Source organism: Melopsittacus undulatus, chromosome 1 (genome assembly GCF_012275295.1).
Source record: "Melopsittacus undulatus isolate bMelUnd1 chromosome 1, bMelUnd1.mat.Z, whole genome shotgun sequence".
NCBI classification, from domain to species: domain Eukaryota; kingdom Metazoa; phylum Chordata; class Aves; order Psittaciformes; family Psittaculidae; genus Melopsittacus; species Melopsittacus undulatus.
In genome coordinates, this window is record NC_047527.1 from 38,545 (window position 1) to 61,630 (window position 23,086).

Consider the following 23,086-nt stretch of genomic DNA (forward strand, 5'->3'; position numbering starts at 1 on the left):
TCAGTTTCAGAACAGTCTGGCTCTGTCTTTCCCCCTCCTCTGCCTGATATTTAAACACATTTTTAAGATCCCCTGAACCTTCCTCAGGCTAAACAATCCTAGCTCTCAGCCTCCTCTCATATCACAGATGCTCCAAACCTTAATCATCTTTGTGTCCTTCTGCTGGACACAATCTCATATGTCCATGTCTGTCATACTGTGGAACCCAGAACCATGCAAGATACTCTAGGCATGGTGTCTCAGTAATGAATAAAAGGGCAGGGTCGCCTCCCTCATGCAGCCCAGGACAGTATTTGCTGCCTTTGCTGCAAAAGCATATTTGCTGGCTTGTGATCAACCCGGTGTCCACCAGGACCTCCAGGTCTTTTCCTTTCCAATAGCTACAAGCCTGTACTACTGCCTGGGATTATTCCTCCCTTTTCGGGTGATGAAATTCACCAAGTTCCTCTTGGTCCCTTTCTCCAGCCTGACAGGATCCCTGGGCAGTAGCACAACCACCTTCTCTATAACTGCTCATCCCTGGTTTGTATCATAGAATCATAGATGGTTTGTGTTGGAAGGGACCTTAAAACTCATTCAATACCAACTGCCTGGCAGGGACACCTTCCACTAGAGCAGGTTGCTCCAAGCCCCATCCAACCTGGCCTTGAACACTGTCAGGGATGGGGCAGCCACAGCTTCTCTGGGCACCCTGTGCCAGTGTCCCACCACCCTCACATAGTGATGCAAACTCGGTGGGGCTGCACTGCGACCCCTCATTAGCTGACCGACAAAGAGGTTGATCCCCGGGGTACCTTACTCCAGTGACCTCCAACTGGACTTCACGTCACCAACAACCCTCTGGCTCCAGAGCTCTGTACGTTTTCAGTCTGCACTTACTGGCCTGTACTTCATCAGTTTGTCACCAAGGCCACTATGGGACACTGTCTGCCAGAGCACTCTCCTGGCACGGGAAGCTCTGCAGCATTAGCAATGGTGGGAGCTATAATTATTGGGGAAAAAAAAAAAGAACTTTTTTTACAGTGCATTCAAATGGTGCCCATTTGAGAGCAAAGTCTGGCATCCCCCCGCGCGCTCCAAGTTTATCAAGTAAACTTGTCCAAGTGACGGCACCGGATGCGCTGCCCCGGAGGGGGCAGAAGAAAGGGGGAAGCGTGAAGGTGGATGGGGAAAAAAGGGAAACTAGGAAAGGGGGAAACAGCAACCGGCACCTCAAACCCCGGACACGAACCCAGAGTATCCACAATCGACACCTCAAACCCCGGACACGAACCCACAACATCCACAACCGACACCTCAAACCCGGGAGACGAACCCAGAACATCCACAACCGACACCTCAAACCCGTGACACGAACCCACAACATCCGCAACCGACACCTCAAACCCGTGACACGAACCCAGAACATCCACAACCGACACCTCAAACCCCGGACACGAACCCATAACATCCACAACCGACACCTCAAACCCGTGACATGAACCCACAACATCCGCAACACCACGGGGCAGGCCGGAAGTGACGCTGTGCGCCAGCGCGGGCTCGGCACGCTTGGCGCATGCGCTGCTTGGCGGCGCCGTTTCCATAGCAGCAAACCCCGACAGCGCGAGCGGCGGCTCTGCGGCCTGGTGCTTGTCCGCCCGCTTCCGCCGCTGCCTCCTGCCGGTGCCGCTGCTGCCCGGCTGTTGTCCGCCCGCTTCCGCCGCTGCCTCCCCTCCCGCCGGTGCCCGCTGCGGCCCGGCTGTTGTCCGCCCGCTTCCGCCGCTGCCTCCCCTCCCGCCGGTGCCGCTGCTGCCCGGCTGTTGTCCGCCCGCTTCCGCCGCTGCCTCCCCTCCCGCCGGTGCCCGCTGCGGCCCGGCCGCCATGATCGCACCGGAGGTGGAGGCGCTCGTCTCGCAGAAGTACGAGATCAAGAGGCGCCTGGGCAAGGGGGTGAGTGCCGGGGGGGGCTCGGGGGGCTGGGCAGCGAGTGCAGCGCTGCCTGCGGGCGTCCCGGCGGCGCCTTGCTCTGAGGCTGCCGGTCCCGGCCGCGGGGCTGAGCCAAGTCTGAGTTTATATCCTAGAATCCCAGTCTGGTTTGGGTTGGAAGGAACATTAAAGCTCCTTCAGTTCAACCCCTGCCAGGGCAGGGACCCCTTCCCCTGGAGCAGCTGCTCCAAGCCCCTGTGTCCAACCTGGCCTTGAGCACTGCCAGGGATGGGGCAGCCACAGCTGCTCTGGGCACCCTGTGCCAGCGCCTCAGCACCCTCACAGGGAACAGCTTCTGCCTAATATCTAATCTAAATCTCACCTCTTTCATTTAAAGCCACTACCCCTTGTCCTGTCACTACATGCCCATGTAAAAAGTCCCTCTCCATCTTTCCTACAGGCCCCCTTTAGCTACTGGAAGCTGCTCTAAGGTCTCCTGGGAGCCTTCTCCAGGCTGAACAAGCCCAGCTCTCTCCGCTCTCCGAATGGGACAGAAACGTTTTACTAGCATTATCACTGCTGTGGCTGAGCTGCAGAACCTCCTCAGCTCTGCCCATCCCCTCCCAGCACCTCATCCTTTGACTCACAGAAACTTTCATGCCAAGCACAGCATTTAAGATCATTTAAGGTCATCAGGGCCAACCATTAAACTGGTACTGCCAAGTGCACCACTAAACCATGTCTTTTAAATACCTCCAGAGATGGTAATGCGAACAGTGCCCTGGACAGCCTGTTCCACTGCTTGACAACTCTTTCTGTGTAAAATTTATTCCTAATATCCAGTCTAAACCTCCCCTGGCACAACTTGAGGCCATTTCCTCTTCTGTCACTTCTTAGTCAGAAGATACCTTGCTCCATCCTCCTTTCCGGTTGTTACAGAGAGTGATAAAGTCTTCAATGAACTTACTTTTTTCCAGACTAAACCCCCGACCAGGTCTCTCAGCCATTCCCCATCACACCTGTATTCCAGGCCCTTCACCAGCTCCATTTCCTTTCTCTGGCCCCACTCCAGCACCTCAATGTCTCTTGTAGTGAGAGGCCTAAAACTGAACACAGAATTCAAGGTGCAGCCTTACCAATGCCCAATGCAGGGACACAATCACTGCCTTGGCCCTGCTGCAGCACTGGTGCTGATACATCAGTGTGTGGATGCCATTGGCTTCTTGGCTGCCTGGGCACAAACTGCTCATGTTTGGCTCTGTCAGTCAGTGCCCCCAGGTCCCTTTCCATGAGCAGCTTTCCAGCCACTCTTACCTAAGCCTGGAGTGTTGCATGGGGTTGTTGTGGCCCAAGTGCAGGACCAAGCACTGAGCCTTGTTGAACCTCATCCCACTGGCTTCTGTTCCTGGATCCAGTCTGTCCAGATGCCCCCAAAGAGCCTCCTGCCCTCCAGCAGATCAACACTCCCACCCAGATTGGTGTTGTCTGCAAACTTAGTGAGGGTGCCGCCGATCCCCTCATCCACATCACTGATAGAGGTTAAACAGAACTGGCCCCAGTCCTGAGCGGGGGGGGAGCACTGCTTGAAGCTGGTGCCAACTGGATTGAACTTTATTCACCACCACTCTCTGGGCTTGGCCATTCAGCCAGTTCTTTACCCAGTGAACAGTGAATGAGTTTACCCATTCAAGCCATGAGCAGTCATTTTCTCCAGGAGAAGGCTGTGGGAAGAGGTGTCAAAGGCTTTATTGAAGTCTGGATAGAAAACATGCACAGTTCTTTCCTCATCCATTAAGTGTGTCACCTTGTCATAGAAGGTCAGGTTGGTCAAGCAGGACCTGCCTTTCTTAAATATAAAGAAATAAAGGAAGTTAGTCACTTAGTGTAACTTACTCAGCCATAGTAGTTAGATGTGCTGAAACCTTAGGCTGCAAGCTGTGAAATTTCACATAGGTATGCTGGGCTTTTTACCTACTTAAATAAAAGGAGAGCCCAGAGTTTATTTGCCATATACATGAGGAAGCCAGGAAGCTCACTACCCTTGTCAGCAGAAGCTGCACCCTTAGAGATAACAGAAGAAACAGCCTACCTAGAGGCAGTGAAGAGACCCAGTGGAGAGCAAGAATACCTTAGACCCTAATGTTATTATTTGGAATTGTCATGTGAGGAGTGGGAATCTTAGATTGCAAGAGTATGATTGCTCAGGGATTTCCTTGTTCAGGGTCCCTCTCTGGAGGCACCCAGCTCAAGCTGTAGCTCACCACTGTACGAACTGAATGAATTCATCAAAGTCTGCCTGAGACTGCTTGGGAAAGCTCAGGATAGAGGCAAAAAGGGAAAACATCTGCCTGAGTGTGTGTGTCTAGAGTCAACATGCAGCACCCATCTGTCCACTGAAGCTGCCATCACCAATGAACTGCAAAGTCCCAGTATTTAAAGTCTTAGGTGGTAGTAATGTGGTTCCTTGATTGGTTGTGCGACAAGTCCATAGTCCTAACAGTAGCCCATGCTGACTGGTCCTGATCACCTGTTTCTTCTTTCCTTGCAGCCCAAGATACAGTTGGTTTCCTGGGCTGCAAGCATACATTGCCAGCTCATGCCCAGTTTTTCATCCACCAGTACCCCCAAGTCCTTCTCAGAGTTGATCTCAGCCCATTCCTCCCCCAGTTTTGATACTGGGGATTGATCCGACCCAGGCGCAGGACCTTGCACGTGGCCTTGTTGAACTTCATGAGCATGTACATCTGCTATTGGCTGCTTTGAGAACCAGGACACTTTACCTTGTGGATGTTTGTTTGGCCTCAGTGTAGCTGTTCTTAGTCCATGACTCAACCAACTGTTGCTCATTGGCCTAATCTCTCTTTCTTCTATGTAGCTGGTGATTATCCCTTCCTTCAGTCCTTCTAATGAGCATGTTCTGCTTCCACACTGAAGGTCTGAACTGTGCTTTAAATGCCGTAGTATACTGTTCATCTGTACCTTTTTCTTTCTAGGCTTATGGCATTGTATGGAAAGCAGTTGATCGCAGGACAGGAGAAATAGTGGCTGTTAAAAAGATTTTTGATGCTTTCAGAAACAAAACGGATGCTCAGGTGAGAAATTATTCTAATGATTCTAATATGTCTTGAAAGATGTGGTGGGAGTTCATAGATATTTCAGGATTTATGTTTTTGAAAGATGTTAGTTATTTGACAATTATGCATGTAATAAAATAGTCAACATCTACATTAGGATATTATTAGGATATATTAGGAGCAATAAATGTCAAGCTTTGTATATCATGGCATCTACAAAATACTGTTTGATATCCCTGAGGAAAAAGGGTCTTTATAGACATGCATAATTTGATTATCCCATGTGTTGTTATGCTATAGCGTCTAAGCAGAGAGCACACTTGTAACTAGTGAGCAATTGTTTTTTTCCTAGCCTGTCTACCATATAAGGGTTTCCTCTGCTTTAGAGATGAGAAGTCTATGCTCTGTTCTGTCATTCTGTTGAGGTGATAATAGACTTGTTTGTTTTTTATTTCTAGAGAACGTTTCGAGAGATTATGTTCCTGCAGGTATCGTCCATTGTCCCCACTTCTCTCTGAGTTTTCGTTACTCTGATGTTCACATATTTTCTTCTCACTGTTTTTCAAAAAATAATAATCAATGTTGACAATTCTGTTAATTTCTTTTCTGCACCATCTTGGCAAACAGTCTTTCCATGACTGGGCAAAACCACCTGAATGAAATGGAGAGTTTGCCTTATTTTTCTTTTAAGATATGTTATCATAACTATGATCTTCTAAGGACACAAGCAAGGCAGGGCTCATATGAAGATGTGTTTCCTAAGACTGTCAAGTTTAAGTAGGTAAGAGATGAGGTTTCTTGCTTTTTAATCCTTTAATTCTTTGAGCCTGAAATGGAAGCTGCAAATTTAAGAGATAAAAACATATGAGAACAATTCCTTAGAAGTGAATTAGCTCTAAGTTAGATCATCTCTGAAAGTGTAGCACTTCTGGAGTAGACTGGTACAGGAGGAACTGGAAGAGGAAAAGGTAGTATTTTTCTCCTGAAGGAAGGAATGAGTCATTTGGGGGGAGGGATGTTAATGTGCCATTAAGTCCTTATTTCAATGACTTTTGGTGCTCAATACATGTAAGAAATTTAGTTTTCTGCTCCTATTTTTGCATCTATAAACGTCTTTCTTGAGGTTCAGGACTGAGAGATCATAAAGGGAAAGACATAAGAAATATTCTTTCATTGGTAGCTGGATGTTTGTCTTAATTTGCTTGTGCAAATTCCTTCCTGTGCATAACAACTGTTTAGTTCAGTCTGTGTGTTTATTATAAGGGCATTGGTGGGCTGGATGAAGTTTAGTTCTTTAATTGAGAAGTGCTTATATAGAATCTGGGCATTTTGATTATTCCTTTCTTGGTGATATGTGATATGCTGGTCATTATGCTGCTTCCAGGGTTTATGTTTATTGTTCAGTATAGTTTTAGATCTATTTGGTACATTTTGGGCCACATTTTAGAGTGTTGTTTCTGGTAATTACTTTATTAAGAGCATTGTTCTTTAATCAAAGATAAATAGGACTGGCTCTGACAAGATGTTTTTCAAGGTAGGATTTTTTTTAGTATAGAATGAAACTTTTTCATAACTTTCCATTATCAGTTCCAGGACAAGACAATAAGTTCTTAAACAGTACTGAAATAACACTGTCAAGACTGATGCATCTCTAGAAAAAATATCCCTTTTGGGTAAAAATTTTCTTTAGATTATTTGGATGGGTATTCAGAATATTGTCACCAGAATAAAAGCAAGGGTGTTTGATGGCCTGGGTGTATATTACTGCTTTGTAAGTATATTTTCATGGGTTGCTGCGGGTGAGTGTGCTGGTTTGTGCTTTTTTCTAGATGTTACATATCATAACCAATTTTTGTCCTTGCCTCAGAGTCTAGGAAGATGATGCTGTTGTAAGACTGTACTGGGGTAGCTTAATATTATGCTTTTTGATACTGTTTGTAGAATCATAGAATAGGTAAGGTTGGAAAGAACCTTAAGATCATCTAGTACCAACCCTCCTGCCATGGACAGAGACACATCACACTAAAGCATGCCATGCAAGGCTTCATCCAACCTGGCCTTGAACACTGCCAGGGATGGAGAATTCACAGCTTCCCTGGGCAACCCATTCCAGTGCCTCAGCACCCTAACAGTAAAGAATTTCTTCCTTATATCCAGTCTAAACTTCCCCTGTTTAAGTTTTAACCCATTATCCCTTGTCCTGTCACTATAGTTCCTAATGAAGAGTCCCTCCCCAGCATCCTTATAAGTCCTCTTCAGATACTGGAAGGCTGCTCTGAGGTCTCCACGCAGCCTTCTCTTCTCCAGGCTGAACAGCCCCAACTTTCTCAGCCTGTCTTCATACAGGAGCTGCTCCAGTCCCCTGATCATCCTCGTGGCCTCCTCTGGACTTGTTCCAACAGTTCCGTGTCCTTTTTACGTTGAGGGCACCAGAACTGCACACAATGCTCCAAGTGAGGTCTCACGAGAGCAGAGCAGAGGGGCAGGATCACCTCCTTCGACCTGCTGGTCATGCTCCTTTTGATGCAGCCCAGGATACAGTTGGTTTCTGGGCTGTAAGCACACACTGCAGCCAGCTCATGTTCATTTGCTCATCAACCAACACCCCCAAGTGCTTCTCCTTGGGCTGCTCTGAATCTCTTCTCTGCCCAACCTGTAGCTGTGCCTGGGACTGCTCCAACCCAAGTGTAGGACCTTGCACTTGGCATGGTTAAACTTCATGAGGTTGGCATCAGCCCACCTCACAAGCGTGTCAAGGTCCCTCTGGATGGCATTCCTTCCCCCCAGCGTATCAACCAAATATAGCTGAATTTGTGATGGAAATAGATAAAGAGTCAACATTACTGGTTCAAATAACAAAAAATTCACTCATTTTGGATACAAGCATAGATTTTGTGGTGCAGCTCTTTGTAATATTATATACAGGGTAGTTCATGAAATGTTGGCATATTTTGAGGCGTCCACAGTGTCTCTGGCTTCACGGAAGTTCTTATAGGTATATGGAACAAAACATGTTGAAATAAGCTATAGGAGATGAAGATATTCTTTTGACAGTATTGTCAGTCTGCAAATGTGAGGGTAGAATTCACCTACGTTTTAAGGTATCTGTATTTAGGTGTCTGTTTGCTGTCTGCTCTCCCATTACAGTCAGCTCAACTGAGGCAGCCTTTGGAGGGTTTCAGACCACTCTCAAGTTGGTTGGATTTGTTCATTATGGATGTTGATAGCAGTTTTGCTCTGCTTTCACTCATTCTTTGCATTCAGTACAAAATCTGAGGTGCGTAAAGAAGACTGGATTTTATTTGCAAATGGTATAGAGGGGTTTTTAGAACTCATGTCTCAGACGCTAGATTTTCATTTGTTTGCATTTCCTGCCTGGTTTCATACTATGGAGCAAGCATAAATACAAAATTAAATAGGTTATTGTCCCTTTTTATGGTTCACATGCAAGACAAATGATTTTTGACAGTTGGGTCTCTTCCCTCTGCAGGAATTTGGAGAACATCCAAATATCATCAAGCTGCTGGATGTTATCCGAGCTCAGAATGACAAGGACATCTATCTCATCTTTGAGTCCATGGGTGAGACTTAGCATTGCATCACCCATTTAAATACAGCCTCTCCTATGAGTTATCTTTGTTTCCTACTTTGATAGTGTGTTGATGATTTACATGAATATTCATGTAAGTAGGAGCAGTATGTTTTTCAAAACAAGTATCAGTTGTGAATAGATTCATATAGCAGTGAGACTTTAAAAGGAATAATAATTACATGGGAACTGTCTAGTTGAGATGAAGAAAAGACAGCAGTGAGCAACAAATCAGAAGGCTTGTAGAGACAGGAGAGTTGCATATGGAAGAGACTGTGATTTTATTATAAGATGCAAAAATAGAACAGCTACTGTAGCGTGAACCACAAATCAGACTGATGATGGTACAGAAATATTGCAATATGATTAGTAATTTCAGTGTTAACTTCTGTTGAGGATGCACTTGAAAGATTACAGTTTGGACAATGGTCTATTCTGGCCTTGCTTTGAGGAACTTGCATTCCTTTACTGATGTAAATATATTACTGATGTAATATATTACAGAGACAGATTTACATGCTGTGATTAAGAAGGGGAATTTGCTGAAAGATATCCACAAGTGTTACATTCTCTACCAACTCCTGAAGGCAACTAAATTCATCCACTCAGGAAATGTTATTCACAGAGATCAGAAGGTATATTTCAGTCACAGTATTTATCCTTCACTCAAGTTTTCTGTTAAACACTAAATGGAAAATATATTAAAAGAATGAGACTAATAAAAGAAACTTGATAATAATCTTCTGCCGTCCAGAGAGTAAAAAGCTTATTAATTTTCCTTTGTTCACTTCAGCCTTCAAATATCTTGCTGGATGCAGACTGCTTTGTCAAACTTTGTGACTTTGGGCTGGCCCGCTCTGTATGTCAGACAAATGAGGACCAAGTCAACCCTGCTCTAACGGAGTACGTGGCAACACGCTGGTACCGAGCCCCTGAGATCTTACTTTCCTGTCGGAGGTAACTGTTTACTATTGAGCAAAGGGATGACATTCTGTAATTCCTTCCCATTGGGAAAGCCTAATGTCTAAAAGCTTAAATATTTTCATTTTGGATGTCACCAGATGCAATGTCATGTTAGCAGCTCACTTTCTCAATATGCATTTAAACTTCAGTTCTGCAACATAAAAAAATCTCTCATTATCTGTACATTTTCCTCCTGGCTTCTTAGATTACATACACTGCTTACATACACTATCAACTCATCTGTTTGTCATCCTTTCTACTACCACACTTACTCTTTCTCCTTTTAAATCTGCATCTTTGCAGAATTTGGTTGAGTACCTTTGTTCTCTTTCCAAATTTACAGAGATCTTTTTTGACAGACCTTCAAAAACTATCCTGTAATCAAATGTTAAATCAGCAGCTATCAGGCCTAGTCCTTTTTTGACTTAAATGTACAACATCTTATTGATCAGAGAAAAAAAAAATAAAACACTGCGCTGGCTCAATATCCCAAATTTGAAATGTGGATGTTTTGCAAACTGTCATTTACCCATTTTTTGGCATTTACTTTGCTTAATAATTGTAAGTACTTTCTAAATACATTATGTCCTGAAAAAGTTGTTTCCAAACAGCAACTTGTATCTTTACAGTTGGTGATATGAAAAGTGTATAGTACCTTGTCCTGGCATTTATGTTTAATATATTTGCTTTTATGGTTTCCTAGATGGACTTTCAGTAGGATAAATCTCCTTTTACGCTTGTCAGTTTCATGATTCTCAAATCTCATTCACTTTATGGTTAAAACCTGTGAGCATTCATATTCAAGGAGTCATCGAGCTTGTTTTTTCTAGCAAAATAAACTAATGTAGGTGATGTGAATACCAGCTACAGAAAAACAGGTGCTTGACTTTGTCCTAACTCTATTCTGTTCTTATTTGTAGTTACACTAAAGGTGTAGACATGTGGAGCATTGGCTGTATTCTGGGAGAGCTGCTACTTGGGAAACCTCTTTTTCCTGGAACTTCAACAGTGAATCAAATAGAGCAGATCTTGAGGGTCATTCCTGCCCCATCCCCTGAAGGTAGGGCTCTTCTCTGGGGAAAAGTATTTAGAGATTAAAAGGCTGAAGGAAAGCAGCCCAGCTGGATCAGGGAAGAAGGTATCTCTTCTGAGACATTCTTACATTTTTCCAAGGAAATTAAAGACTTAATTATGAAACCAATACTTGACTGGGGGAGAAACAAGAACCAGGCCTTCAAAGCAGTTTTGAGATCTGTAAGAGGACAGCAGTTTAAAACAGTGTCATACTTCAGGGGGACTTGTATAATAAAGAGAAATTGGACTTTTTGATCTGGAAATCTAAACACCAAAGTGAAAGCTGGAAGAAGTATATGTTAAATCTAAAAGGGATTATTATTATGTCTTCTATGAGTTCCAGTCTAACAGCTCATATAGTTTATGAACTTTTGCAACATGTTCATATGTTCTAACTGAGCTAGCAAATAGGGTGTTTTTTTAGAAAAATAACTACCTTCAGTTTAAGGACATGATATTGCTGGAGAATTCCATTCAAGCTTAAAGTTATTTATAGTTTTTATTAAGAGATTTGGTTGCTGGGGATGAAATATGAATGGAAATGTGTGTGAAAATACTAAAACGGGAGTTAGAAGAATAGCCAGTTATTAAACAAAAAATGCTATTCTATTCTCAGCAATATAATTGAGGAATGTGTTGATAATGTCATAACCAGAAGGTCTGCACTTTCAGACAAGACCAGAGGACAGTGGCTCTTTAGCAGAAGGTACTGTGTCTTTACTACACGACAATGGCTGCAAGGTTGCAGCATGTCACAGGCACAAATTCTTCTTTTAACCAAAAAAGTGAAAAGAGACAGTTGTTCAAAACATTATCACAAACAAGGAAACCCAATCTACTAGCAACAACTTTGCCTAGAGTTTATGGGGACCGAAGAATCAAGATTCTGAAGCAGAAAGCATTCCATGGCAACTGTTGACTCTTCAAGAGTATGACAGATGTGTTCAGCAAACAGTTCATCATCACCAGTCAAAAAGAATCCCAGTGGATGTGATGACAAAGTCAATAGCTGGTATCCGTTGTTGTGTCCCACACAAGTGATCTTAGGCAGATCATTTGGCCTCAGATATCTTTGTACTTCTGCATATGTTTGTATAAGAATGCAAGTTTATGAAATCTATTATAGAATGAATAGGAACAGAGAAAATAATCTTAAAGAATTTGTAAGTAAATATTCCATCTGTCTTTCATGAGATCTCCAAGTTTTATTAGGATAATTTCCTACATTAATATCAAATATTTGCTTTCCTTCATAAAATGTGTAGCTCTGGTAGTCCTTAGCATAAAATTGTAGAACACCTTGGTTTGGAAAGAGCCTTAGAGCTCATCCAGCTTCAACCCCTTGCCATGAGCAGGAACACCTTCCACTAGAGCAGATTGCTCCAAGCCCCTGTGTCCAGCCTGGCCTCGAGCACTGCCAGGAATGGGGCAGTCACAGCTTCTCTGGGCACCCTGTGCCAGTGCCTCAGCACCCTCACAGAGAAGAACTTCTTCCTTATATCTAACTTGAACTTTCCCTGTTTCAGTTTGAACCCATTACCCCTTGTCCTGTTGCTGCAGTCACTGATGAAGAGTCCCTCTCCAGTATCCTTGTAGCCCCCTTCACATACTGGAAGCTGCTTTAAAGTCTCTACTCAACTTCTCTTCTTCAGCCTGAACAGCCCCAATGTTCTCATCCTGTCTTCATATGGAGGTGCTCCAGCTCGTTATCATCTTTGTGGCCTCCTCTGGACTTGCTCTAATAGCAAGCTGGTGACATCAGAATTGGCCACAGTACTCCAAGTGGGGTCTCACAGAAGTAGAGTAGACAGGCAAGATCACTCTCTTCACACTGCTTTTGATGCAGCCCAGGACACAACTGCTTTCTGGGCTGTGAGTGCACAATGAACCCAGCTCAGGTTCAGTTTTTTTGTTCACCAGTACCCCAAGTCCTTCGCTATAGGGCTGCTCTGAATCACTTCGTCCAACCTGTAGCTGTGCCTGAGATTGCCCTGACCCAGGTGTAAGACCCTGCACTTTGCTTTATTGAACTTCATGAGGTTGGCATTGGCCACCTCTCAAATGTGTCAAGGTCCTTCTGGATGGTATGTCTTCAGTGTATCAACTGAACCACACAGCTTGGTGTCATTGGTAAACTTACTGAGGGCGTCTCAATACAACTGTCCATGTTGCTGACAAAAATGTTGAACAGGATCAGTCCCAACACCAACCCTTGAGGGACACCACTTGTTACCTGTCTCCAGTTGGATATTGAGCCATTGAGCACAACTCTCTGCATGCAGCCACCAGCCAATTCTTTATCCACCAGATGATCCATCACAGAATCATAGAATAGTTAGGGTTGGATTTTCAGATGTAATGGATGGACAGTATCAAATGTTTTGCACAAGTCAGGTAGACAAGGTCAGCTGCTCTGCCCCCTGTCCATCAGTTCTGTAGCCCCATCATAAAAGGCCACCAAATTGATCAGGCAGGATTTGCCCTTAGTAAAGCCATGTTGACCAACCACCTTGTTTTTCATATGTCTTAGCATGCTTTCCAGGAGAATCTGCTCCATGATCCTACCAGGCACAGAAGTGAGACTGACTGGTCTGTAGTCTTCCCATATTTCCCTTGAAAATGGGGGATATATTTCTCTTTTTTCAGTCATCAGAAACTTCACCTGCCTGCCATGATTTTTCAAATATGGACAGTGGCTTAGCAACTTCATTCGCCAGCTCCTTTAGGACTCGTGGATGTATTTCATCAGGTCCCATAGACTTGTGCACATTCATGGCATTAACAGTAATTCTTTTCACTGTTGCAGACATTTTGGCTGTGCAGCCAGATTACAGAGCTTCAGTTATTAACCGCATCAGTTCCCGGTAAGCCTTGTGTGTTCGCTGTGTCTCAGAAGTCAGCAATCTGCTGTATGATGTTGACAGAAAATTCCACTGCAGTTCTGCAGTTCACCTGCCACTGTTCCCCAGTGGAAATGGTTTCTGATCTCTGCAGATTGGTCTTTTTTTTTTTTCAATGACATAATCTGTGAATAACAAACAAAAATGAGGTTGGGCCCATGGGCTGACATTCCAAGATACTGTCATGTGACCTTTCTGAAAATTGGAATATGTTCTTATCCTGAGGCATTTTGATTAATTTTCTTTTCCTGATATCTGTCATGGTTCTTTTGGAGCATACAATTATGTACCCAGACAAACACAACATTCTGTATATATTATATATCTCATTAGTAAACATTAGTAAACTTGACGCTCTTACACTGTCTTATAGCAGTAGCAAGTTACTCACTGGTATCTAAGTGTGCTCTGCTCATATGTGTCATGAGTATCCTGGTGGGCATCCCTTCTCATTGAGAAGTCTGCAACATGCATAGCCCACCTATATGTGGTGTGAGTCCTCTGAATGCTATGTTTTCATAGGTCTAGGATGGCTCAAACCATAAACTCTACCAGGTCTTGTTCACATGAGCAGCATGTGGGTTTTCATGTTGACTTCTGTTTTTGAGGTCCCTTCCAACCCTAAGCGCTCTGATTCTGTGATTCTCGCTTGCCCAGCCTATTGGCAAATCCTTCTGTTGTAGGGCTGCTGCATGTCAAAAGGCAGAGAAGGGAAAGTGAGCAAGTGCCTTAGCTGCTAGCGAGGGTCAACCCCCACAGCACCTCTGAGAAGAGCTCTCTTGTTACTATAACCCTTCTCTGAGTAGTGAAAGACAGCAACTGGAGCTCTCCATTAACTTCTGCCTGAAATGCACTTGTATTTGACAGCCCTTCTCTTTGGATGTTATCTTCTCCCCACCCCCCCAAAAAAAAAAGTTTGCATAGCTGAGTTCTGATAGATGGCTCTAGATAGGTAAAAGGCAAGTGAAATGCTATTCTTCAAAAAGGATTTTTTTCTGAGCCACTCAGTCCAAATGCTATGTTCAGTGATGGATCATTTTTCTAAACTAAAAGAGTGTTGTCATGGTGTAACAATGTTATTTAAAATATAAGCATGAATTGTGTTGTGAAACTGATTTTTCAAATGTGTTAGATGTACTCATGTTCATGATATTAATAATTATATTTAAGATTTCTAAATGCAAAACCAGACTTTTAAAGTTCATCCTCTCATTGCAAATTCTACAGAAATGCATTTCTGTGTTCTAAGGGCTGGATTCATAGGATCTTTAAGGTTGAACTGAAACATCCAAGTTAGGAATTTGGGCTTCCTGCATTTTCAAAAGAACAGAAGGACTCATTGGCCAGAGAACTCATGATTTCCTTGTGTCTGACACTCTTTCCACTGAAACAAGACAAAGACTAGATTTGCAAGTTAGGTACTTCTTGTAGGTTCCTAATGCTAGGAGGGAGGCATTCAAACCTAATCAAAGGGGTAAAAACTTCACTGTACTCACAGGCCTCTACTCCAGAGTGTTCCAGGATTATGGCACTATTTGTGAGTGAACTCTGGAGTCAGGTGTCCCTTGATGTGATTCCCAGAACTGTTGATTCATGCTTTCACTGTGAATTAGACACTGGAAGCTTATATCATTGTTTTCTGACTTCTAGGCAGCAAGTAACATTTGAGGAGATTTTACCGTCCTCTACTCCATTGCTTGCCTTGGATCTTCTGAAGAAACTTTTAGTATTTAACCCTGACAAACGACTCACAGCAGAGGAGGCTTTGCAGCATCCTTATGTGAAAAGGTGAGAGTAATACCAAAGTGCAGTTTCCCTTATGTTTTCTGAGATGTTACAGACCCACACTTGGCACAAGTTTTCTTTATATGCCTGGTGTCCTTAGTGAATTACATTATGTGTTATCATCTTCTTAGGTTTCACTGTCCTGCCACGGAACCCTCTCTGGGTCATGATGTGGTTCTTCCTTTAAGTGATGATATCCAGCTGTCTGTGGCAGAGTACCGGAATAAATTGTACAAGGTACTTTCGCTTGCTTTATTTTTCCAGAATCCAAGGTAATTGCACATGCTTAATGAATGCTGTCATTTTCTTAATTTCATTTAAGGTGTTCAGTAGAAGAAAACGAATAAATTCTATTGTGATAGAGCATTAAGAGTCAGGAGAAGATGAATTAGTAAAGTGAATATGGAGCACAGGTAGCAAAGGTATTCTAAATGTCAATAGATTGGTCACACGTAATGTAGGTACAAAGCTAAGAAACAAGTGAATAGTTTTGAATTATCTTACTGATAGGGTGTCAAATTTGGGATGACTTGTTACAGGAAGTTGAGAGCAAATTGTCTATACCAAGACACAAACCTTGTCAAGGATTCTTTTGCAAGATAATATTGTGTAGAGGTAGATGAGAAATAATTATGCACAAATCGGTGTGGATATTTCTTCGACCATTAAAAAATCAGCTTTGCAAAGTTCTAGAAAGGGATAATAAGGAACAGCATAGTGTTAATCTTCTGAACATGTAGATTGTCTTTTCCAAGGCTAATGCTCATTTTATTTAGTGTTGTCCTCTCTCAGGATATATTGAAATTGCCTGTTCACCCAATACTTTTTCTTAATGCTTCAGCCTCTTCTTTCTTTCCACTGAGATTTTTTTTTCTATCTTCTTTCCAACCTAAATTCATTTTAAAATTATACTTAGTACCTATGCTCTGAAAGAAATTGCAGTTTGGTTTTATGTTTTGTTCCTCTGCTGTGTAGCTGTGTTAAGTCTAACCAACTTCTCCTTTCTGTAGATGATCCTTGAAAAGAAATCAGATATCCATCCAAAGGAGCAAATGCAGAGAGAAAACATACAAAGAAGTCAATCTGAATCTAGGCCGCTTCCAAACTCCACTTCTGTGATTTTACCTACCAAGAAAGGACAGATAGAACCAATACCACCTCTTCTAAAAGCTCCACGTGTGCATGCTGAAACTACATGTAGTATCCAGACAGAAGTATCCAGCCAGAATGAAGATTTAGCAAGACCTTTATGTCAGAGATCAAAGATCCATGTGATATACAATCCTATAACACACACTGCTGTTCAAAGTAGGTATTACCCTGCTACAGTGGGATGTAATCCATCATGAGGTATTATTATGGGGAAGAAAGAAGAAAAGACACAGAGTGGGGAAGAGAAATAAGGAGAATTTACATGGCAAAATGAGAGGGTGAAAGTGTGCCAAGAAAATTACATAAGATCAAAACACAGTTGCATGAGTTTTGAGTGTGTGACATTCTCTTTGGCTCTTTCCTGCCTCCGTTTTGACTCTGTTCCTTTCTGTCTTCTCTTTGCTTTTCTAGTGCTATTATCTTTTCCAATGCCGTTTTGAACTGGTTTTCTTTGCTACTATGGCCTAATTTTATTCTGAATATTTAGTGAGATGAAATTATGTGGCAGGGCTGACTCAGTTTCTATGTTCTGTCCCTGTCTCAGTCACTGTGTTCTGTGTCCTTATAATTTTCTTACTTTCTCTCATTATTTTTTTTCTGCTTCAGGCAATGCAAATTCTGGTGCTCTTATCAGGAGCTCTTCAGCATCACTTTCTCAACAGGCCAGAATGTCCGACAATAGCAGATTGGGGAGGCAAATCACATGGGCAAAAGCAAATGCTGGGCTACCTTCTACAAGTGTACAGAACCTTTACAATGTGAGTAGCAGTCCTACCAAAAAAAAACCCAAAAAGCAACCTTATCTTTTTATGGCCCAAAATTATATAGACACAAAATATCTTAATTTGCAACTTTGTAAGATACTTAAATGAGAGCCTGCTCTGTAACTAAATTAATACATTTTTATCAGTTAAAATTACTTATGACAAAAATATGCATTGCCATATTGTTGCTTCTATGTATGTCAGTCAAATGGTACCTGTAACCTAGTTTGATAAAGCAGTTGGGCTTCTATAGAGTATGTTCCTTTAAATAGAAAGCTAAGAGTGTGCTAACTCTTGGGTTAACTCAGCATGGGCAGATCTTGCTTGACCAACCTGACCTTCTATGACAAGGTGACACACTTAATGGATGAGGAAAGAACTGTGCATGTTTTCTATCCAGACTTCAGTAAAGCCTTTGACACCTCTTCCCACAGCCTTCTCCTGGAGAAAATGACTGCTCATGGCTTGAATGGGTAAACTCATTCACTGCTCACTGGGTAAAGAACTGGCTGAATGGCCAAGCCCAGAGAGTGGTGGTGAATAAAGTTCAATCCAGTTGGCACCAGCTTCAAGCAGTGCTCCCCCCTGCTCAGGACTGGGGCCAGTTCTGTTTAACCTCTATCAGTGATGTGGATGAGGGGATCGGCGGCACCCTCACTAAGTTTGCAGACAACACCAATCTGGGTGGGAATGTTGATCTGCTGGAGGGCAGGAGGCTCTTTGGGGGCATCTGGACAGACTGGATCCAGGAACAGAAGCCAGTGGGATGAGGTTCAACAAGGCTCAGTGCTTGGTCCTGCACTTGGACCACAACAACCCCATGCAACACTCCAGGCTTAGGTAAGAGTGGCTGGAAAGCTGCTCATGGAAAGGGACCTGGGGGCACTGACTGACAGAGCCAAACATGAGCAGTTTGTGCCCAGGCAGCCAAGAAGCCAATGGCATCCACACACTGATGTATCAGCACCAGTGCTGCAGCAGGGCCAGGGCAGTGATTGTGTCCCTGCATTGGGTACTGGTGAGGCTGCACCTTGAATTCTGTGTTCAGTTTTAGGCCTCTCACTACAAGAGACATTGAGGTGCTGGAGTGGGGCCAGAGAAGGGAAATGGAGCTGGTGAAGGGCCTAGAACACAGGTGTGATGGGGAATGGCTGAGAGACCTGGTCGGGGGTTTAGTCTGGAGAAAGGTAGGTTCAGGGAGACCTTATTCCCAACAACTACCTGAAAGGAGGTTTAGCATGGTGAATGTCAGTCTCTTCTTCCAAGTAAGAAGTGACAGGATAAGAAGAAATGGCCTTAAGCTGTGCCAGAGGAGTTTTACGCTGGAGATTAGGAACAATTAATTTACCAAAAGGATAATCAAGCACTGAAACAGGCTGCTCAGTGCAGTGGTGGAGTTACTGGCCCTGGATGTATTTAAAAAACGTATAGATGTGTGGCACTTAGGGACATGGTTTAGTGGTGGCGTTGGCAGTGTAAGGTTAATGGTTGGATTTGATGACCTTAAAGGTCTTTTCCTTCCTGAACAAGTCTGTAATTTGATGACTGCAACTGAAGAGTTTATGCTAGCAGGGGAAATAACTGGACATAACTTGCCTCTAACATGGATTAGATACATACAGAATCACAGACTCATAGAATAGTTTGGCTTGGAAAGGACTGACCAGCTTTTAGTTCCCCAGGTCTTTCTTTTTTCCCTTTTTAAAACTGGGGGTTGTATTTCCCTTTTCTGTCATCTACCTGCTGCCTTAGAACCTTTAGATGCACGTCATCCAGTCCCATGGACTTGTGCACCTTCAGGTTACTTAGGTGGTCTCAAACTTGCTCTTCTCCTACAGTGGGTGGTTTTTCATTCTCCCAGCCCCTGCCTTTGCCTTCTGCCACTTGTCAGTGTGGCTGGAGCACTTGCCAGTGAAGACTGACATATAAAGAAAAGGCCTTCTCCATATCTCTGGTAACCAGGTCTCCTGTTTCCTTCCAGAGAAGGCCATGTGTTCCCTATGCTTCCTTTTATCACCAGGGTACCTATAGAATCTTTTCTTGTTGCCCTTGATGTCCTTGTCCAGATTTAATTTTATCAGGACTGTAGCTTTTCTAATCTGATCCATGGCTGCTCTAACAATTTGTCTCTATTCCTCCCAGGCTGCTTGTCCTTGCTTTCACCCTCTGCAGGCTTCCTTTTTGTGCTGGAGTTTGTCCAGGAGCTCTTTGTTCATCCACACAGACCTCCTGGCATTTTTGCCTGATTTGGGATGTGTTGCTCCTGAGGTGTTCCTTGAATGTTAACCAGCTTTCTTGGGCCCCTCTTCCCTCCAGAGCTTTAGCCCATGGTACTCTACCAAGCAGATCCCTTAAGAGGTTGAAGTCTCCTCTCCTGAAGTCCAGGGCTGGAAGCTTGCTGTATGCCTTCCTCAATGGTCTAAGTATCTTGTACTCCGCCATTTCAAGGCTGCCCTTGAGCTTTACGTTCCCCACCAGCCCATCCTTGTTGGTGAGAACAAGGTCCAGCAGAGGTCCTCGTTGGCTCCTCTGACACTTGGAGAAGGAATTTATTATCAGTGTATTCTCGGAATATCCTGGATTGCCTATGTCCTGCTGTGCTGTCCCTCCACCACATACCAGAGTGGTTGAAGCTCCCCATGAGAACCATGACTTATGAACATGAGATTGCTCCTATCTGTCTATAGAGGGCCTCATCTGCTCAGTCTTTCTGGTTGGGCAGCCTGTAGCAGACTCCCACTATAATGGTTGGATTCCCACTATAAGGTCACCTATCCCTGCTCTCCCCTTAATCCTGACCCATAAGCTCTCAGCTGGCTCCTTGTCCATCACCAGGCAGACCTTGGGCGTAGGAACTTGCATATTGCAGTCTTTAGTGTTGCAATACCTACATTCAGGTGTTTTGTCTGCTAATGAACTTTACAACCCAGTTGTAAACTCTGTAACCAGAGTTAAGTTCTGTGCACAAGGCAGAGCACTGAGAGGAAAATGAGGAAGACCATCTATCAGAATCACCAGGAAATTGCAAGGGCACAGGTGTGGCCTTACTTCTACAGAATGTGTAATGCTGGTCTTTAGCTGGTCTGGGTTTATAAGTATTTTCTCCTGGATTTTGAAGTCTAACCCCAGTCTTTCAAAACAACCCTATCACCTGTGACTTGAGCAGCAAGAGGAGGTTCATGCAGGTATTCTGTGAATGACTGTTGAATTTCATTATGGGAATTAGGTACTTCATAGAACATGGAGGAATGGCCCTTTGGAAAATCAGTCTCTGCCTCATTAGCAGTATTTTTTTTCACAAATATTAACTGTAATGGATTATATGTGTCACCCAACAGTAAGCAAAGTAAAAATATCTCTGCAGATCCTCAGCCTCTACTTCCTTTTCCCATCTTGAGTTTCTAGTGTAACATCTTTAGAGATGTGCTGAGGTACATGACTTTTCCACTGCTTTTTTTCTAGAGGACAGGCTAATTTCAGACTGCATTCTAGTTTCAGTGTTGTCACTTCAGACAAGTGGTTATCACATTGACTGTGAGCAGCACTAAAAACTCCCTTTGACTGAGAATCACGGATCAGTTCCTTTTACATTATCTTCAGCAGTGGCTTGTCCTGTCCGAAGTGTGTATGTAGCAAATTCTTTTTTAACCAAATTGAGACTGTGGTATATTCTAAACTTAGCTGGAGAATTCACACTACCTCTGGAATCAACTTAATGGATTACTGCTGCTGAACAGTGACAGTTTCAGTCCTGTCCTCTCTCCTCCTCCTTTTTCCCTGTTCCTGGTCACACTTCCTTGTGAAAGTTCTTAAGCTCATTGGGTTTTTACATTACCTCCTTGCCCCTGCTTTTTCTTTTTCCTGAGCCAGTTGTCTGCTGCCTGGCTCAAAGAGTCTAGCCAACACAAGGTAATCAGAGGAAGCTTGTGGCAGAGGAAGAATGTGGAAGGAGACACCACAGATTACCCTTTCTTTTACACTAAGGAGTGACTTTTTTGTTGTGGGACTTTCTCATATCCCCACGAAAGAATACTGCTCCAGTGCCAGTAGCTCATGCTACACCCATTCTTAAGCCCTTCTCCCTCACATCCTTCTCACCATCCTGTTCTTGTTCTTGCAAAACAGTGCTGCTTGTTCATGCAATATTCATGATCTCTCCTACTCCAAGCTGAAGTAAAATTTGTGTTCCTTTTTTGTATTTTAGAAAGCTATTACAGGTTACTATCTTAGCTTTTCTTTATTGCACAGAATCCAAGAAATACTCAGTTTCACAGCAAAGTTGTTTGTCTCCCTCAGAAGCCCAGTAAAAAGATGTTCCAGATTACTGCAAATATGGGAGCTGCTGGTGACCCGAAAGCATTGATGGGCAGTTACTCTCAGGCCTATGGAACCATATGTAAATCTGCACTGGAGAGTCTTCCAATATCAAAGTGCTCCCAGCAACTTGAGCAGTGAATATGAAAGTGTTCTAATCAGGTGAAGTGAACTCATCTCATCAGTCCCCTAACCGAGCCCTTCCGTTTGTTTTCCACTATTTTTTATGACTTCTGGGATAAATGAACATAATCAGTTGTGGCTTATTTTCACTAAAATAATGTAGGAAAGCATTTTAAATGCATATGGGTTCTGCTACAACATTTAATAGCTTACCTACCATGTAATACTGTGATACTGCAAATATTGTAATAATAAATACTTTACATTGCATTACAGAAAATCTTTGTCTTTCAATCAATGTTTGCTGTGTGTGAAAGGGAAAAATCCAGAAGTATCTTGTTTAATGAACAATACAGTAATTTATTTGTTTTTTGCTTTCAGAAAGCAACGTTTCAAGAGATAAACTGCTGCTAAAACATCATGAAGTTCTTATCAGGCAAAAGGGGGACAATAGTAAGCGTTAAAACTAGATTCCTGTTTTAATGCTGATTTTTTATAATTTTCCTCATTAACTTAAAGTTATTATAAGAAGTCTTTGTCCCTGAAATTTGATTTGATCTATGATAAATGATTCTTATTCCAGAATGCTGGGACTACAGTTACAGAGGGGATTAAGGAACTAAATTTTAACATGAGATTATCACTGCCATTGATGGAATATCATTTTATCTTGTAGTATGTAAACACTATTTTTAGTTTATATAGATTATATAGTTAGTTATGTAGATTTAGTAATCTAAACAAAAGGCTGGTTAAGTAAAAAATCAGAATACTCACTTCTGATACCAGTCTGGTAATACTAGGCTGGGAATGCAGCTCTCCGGGAAGTCCTCGTTTATTCTGGTATATTCATAAAATAGGTATTTCCTATCTATCCCAGGTACAGGTAGATACAGAAAATGGCAATGACAGGGTGAACATATTGTGTAGTGCTCTGTGCAGCATGACAGCTCTTGTGAATCCAAGATGCCTGTTCTCATGCATGGAAAAGGGAGCCTACTGCTTAATTCAGGGTTGACTTCCGCTGAAAGACAGCACCCAGCAGTTCGATGATACAATGAGATATCAAAGATCCTCGGTGTACCTGATCTCAGAGGTGATGGGCTATAACATTAACCTTTTATTCTTAAAATGGCTTTTGTTATTACAAAGTGAATTAATTACTCTGCAATATTTGTATGCACCTACAACATCTGGTAATCAACTTAGCACTAAAACAGATGTGTCATTCTGGTTCTGGTCAGGAACATGCTTTTACATGAAACACACCATGCTGAGTAAAAGAAAACTCTAAAACTAAAAAATACAGCAAAATTCTAAAATATTAATGTAATCTGTGACTACAGCAATGATTAAATATCTAACTTTGTTACAGAATGGTGCTGGAGCTGGTGGGTTTGGGAAAGGCTGGGAGGGTGTGGAATGATGTAAGACTTGCAC

At 43.0% G+C, this 23,086-nt stretch overlaps 1 protein-coding gene across 6 annotated transcripts; it reads left to right on the forward strand.

Moving 5' to 3' along the window:
- Positions 1-1,622: 1,622 nt before the first annotated feature.
- On the forward strand, positions 1,623-21,966 carry MAPK15 (mitogen-activated protein kinase 15). 6 transcript variants are annotated; one of them, XM_034074411.1, is made up of 13 exons: positions 1,640-1,932; positions 4,902-5,000; positions 5,441-5,470; positions 8,473-8,563; positions 9,076-9,206; positions 9,365-9,528; positions 10,455-10,594; positions 13,415-13,472; positions 15,159-15,296; positions 15,425-15,530; positions 16,304-16,601; positions 17,052-17,203; positions 21,458-21,963. In XM_034074411.1, exons 1-13 carry the CDS (start codon positions 1,864-1,866, stop codon positions 21,662-21,664), a joined length of 1,683 nt encoding a protein of 560 aa, XP_033930302.1. In that variant the 5' UTR covers positions 1,640-1,863; the 3' UTR covers positions 21,665-21,963. The 6 variants fall into 6 exon arrangements, with proteins under 6 accessions (XP_033930304.1, XP_033930302.1, XP_030906391.2 ...); XM_031050531.2 differs by having other exon boundaries at positions 1,642-1,932; positions 21,506-21,959; XM_034074413.1 differs by lacking the exon at positions 5,441-5,470 and having other exon boundaries at positions 1,623-1,932; positions 21,458-21,966.
- Positions 21,967-23,086: the final 1,120 nt, after the last annotated feature.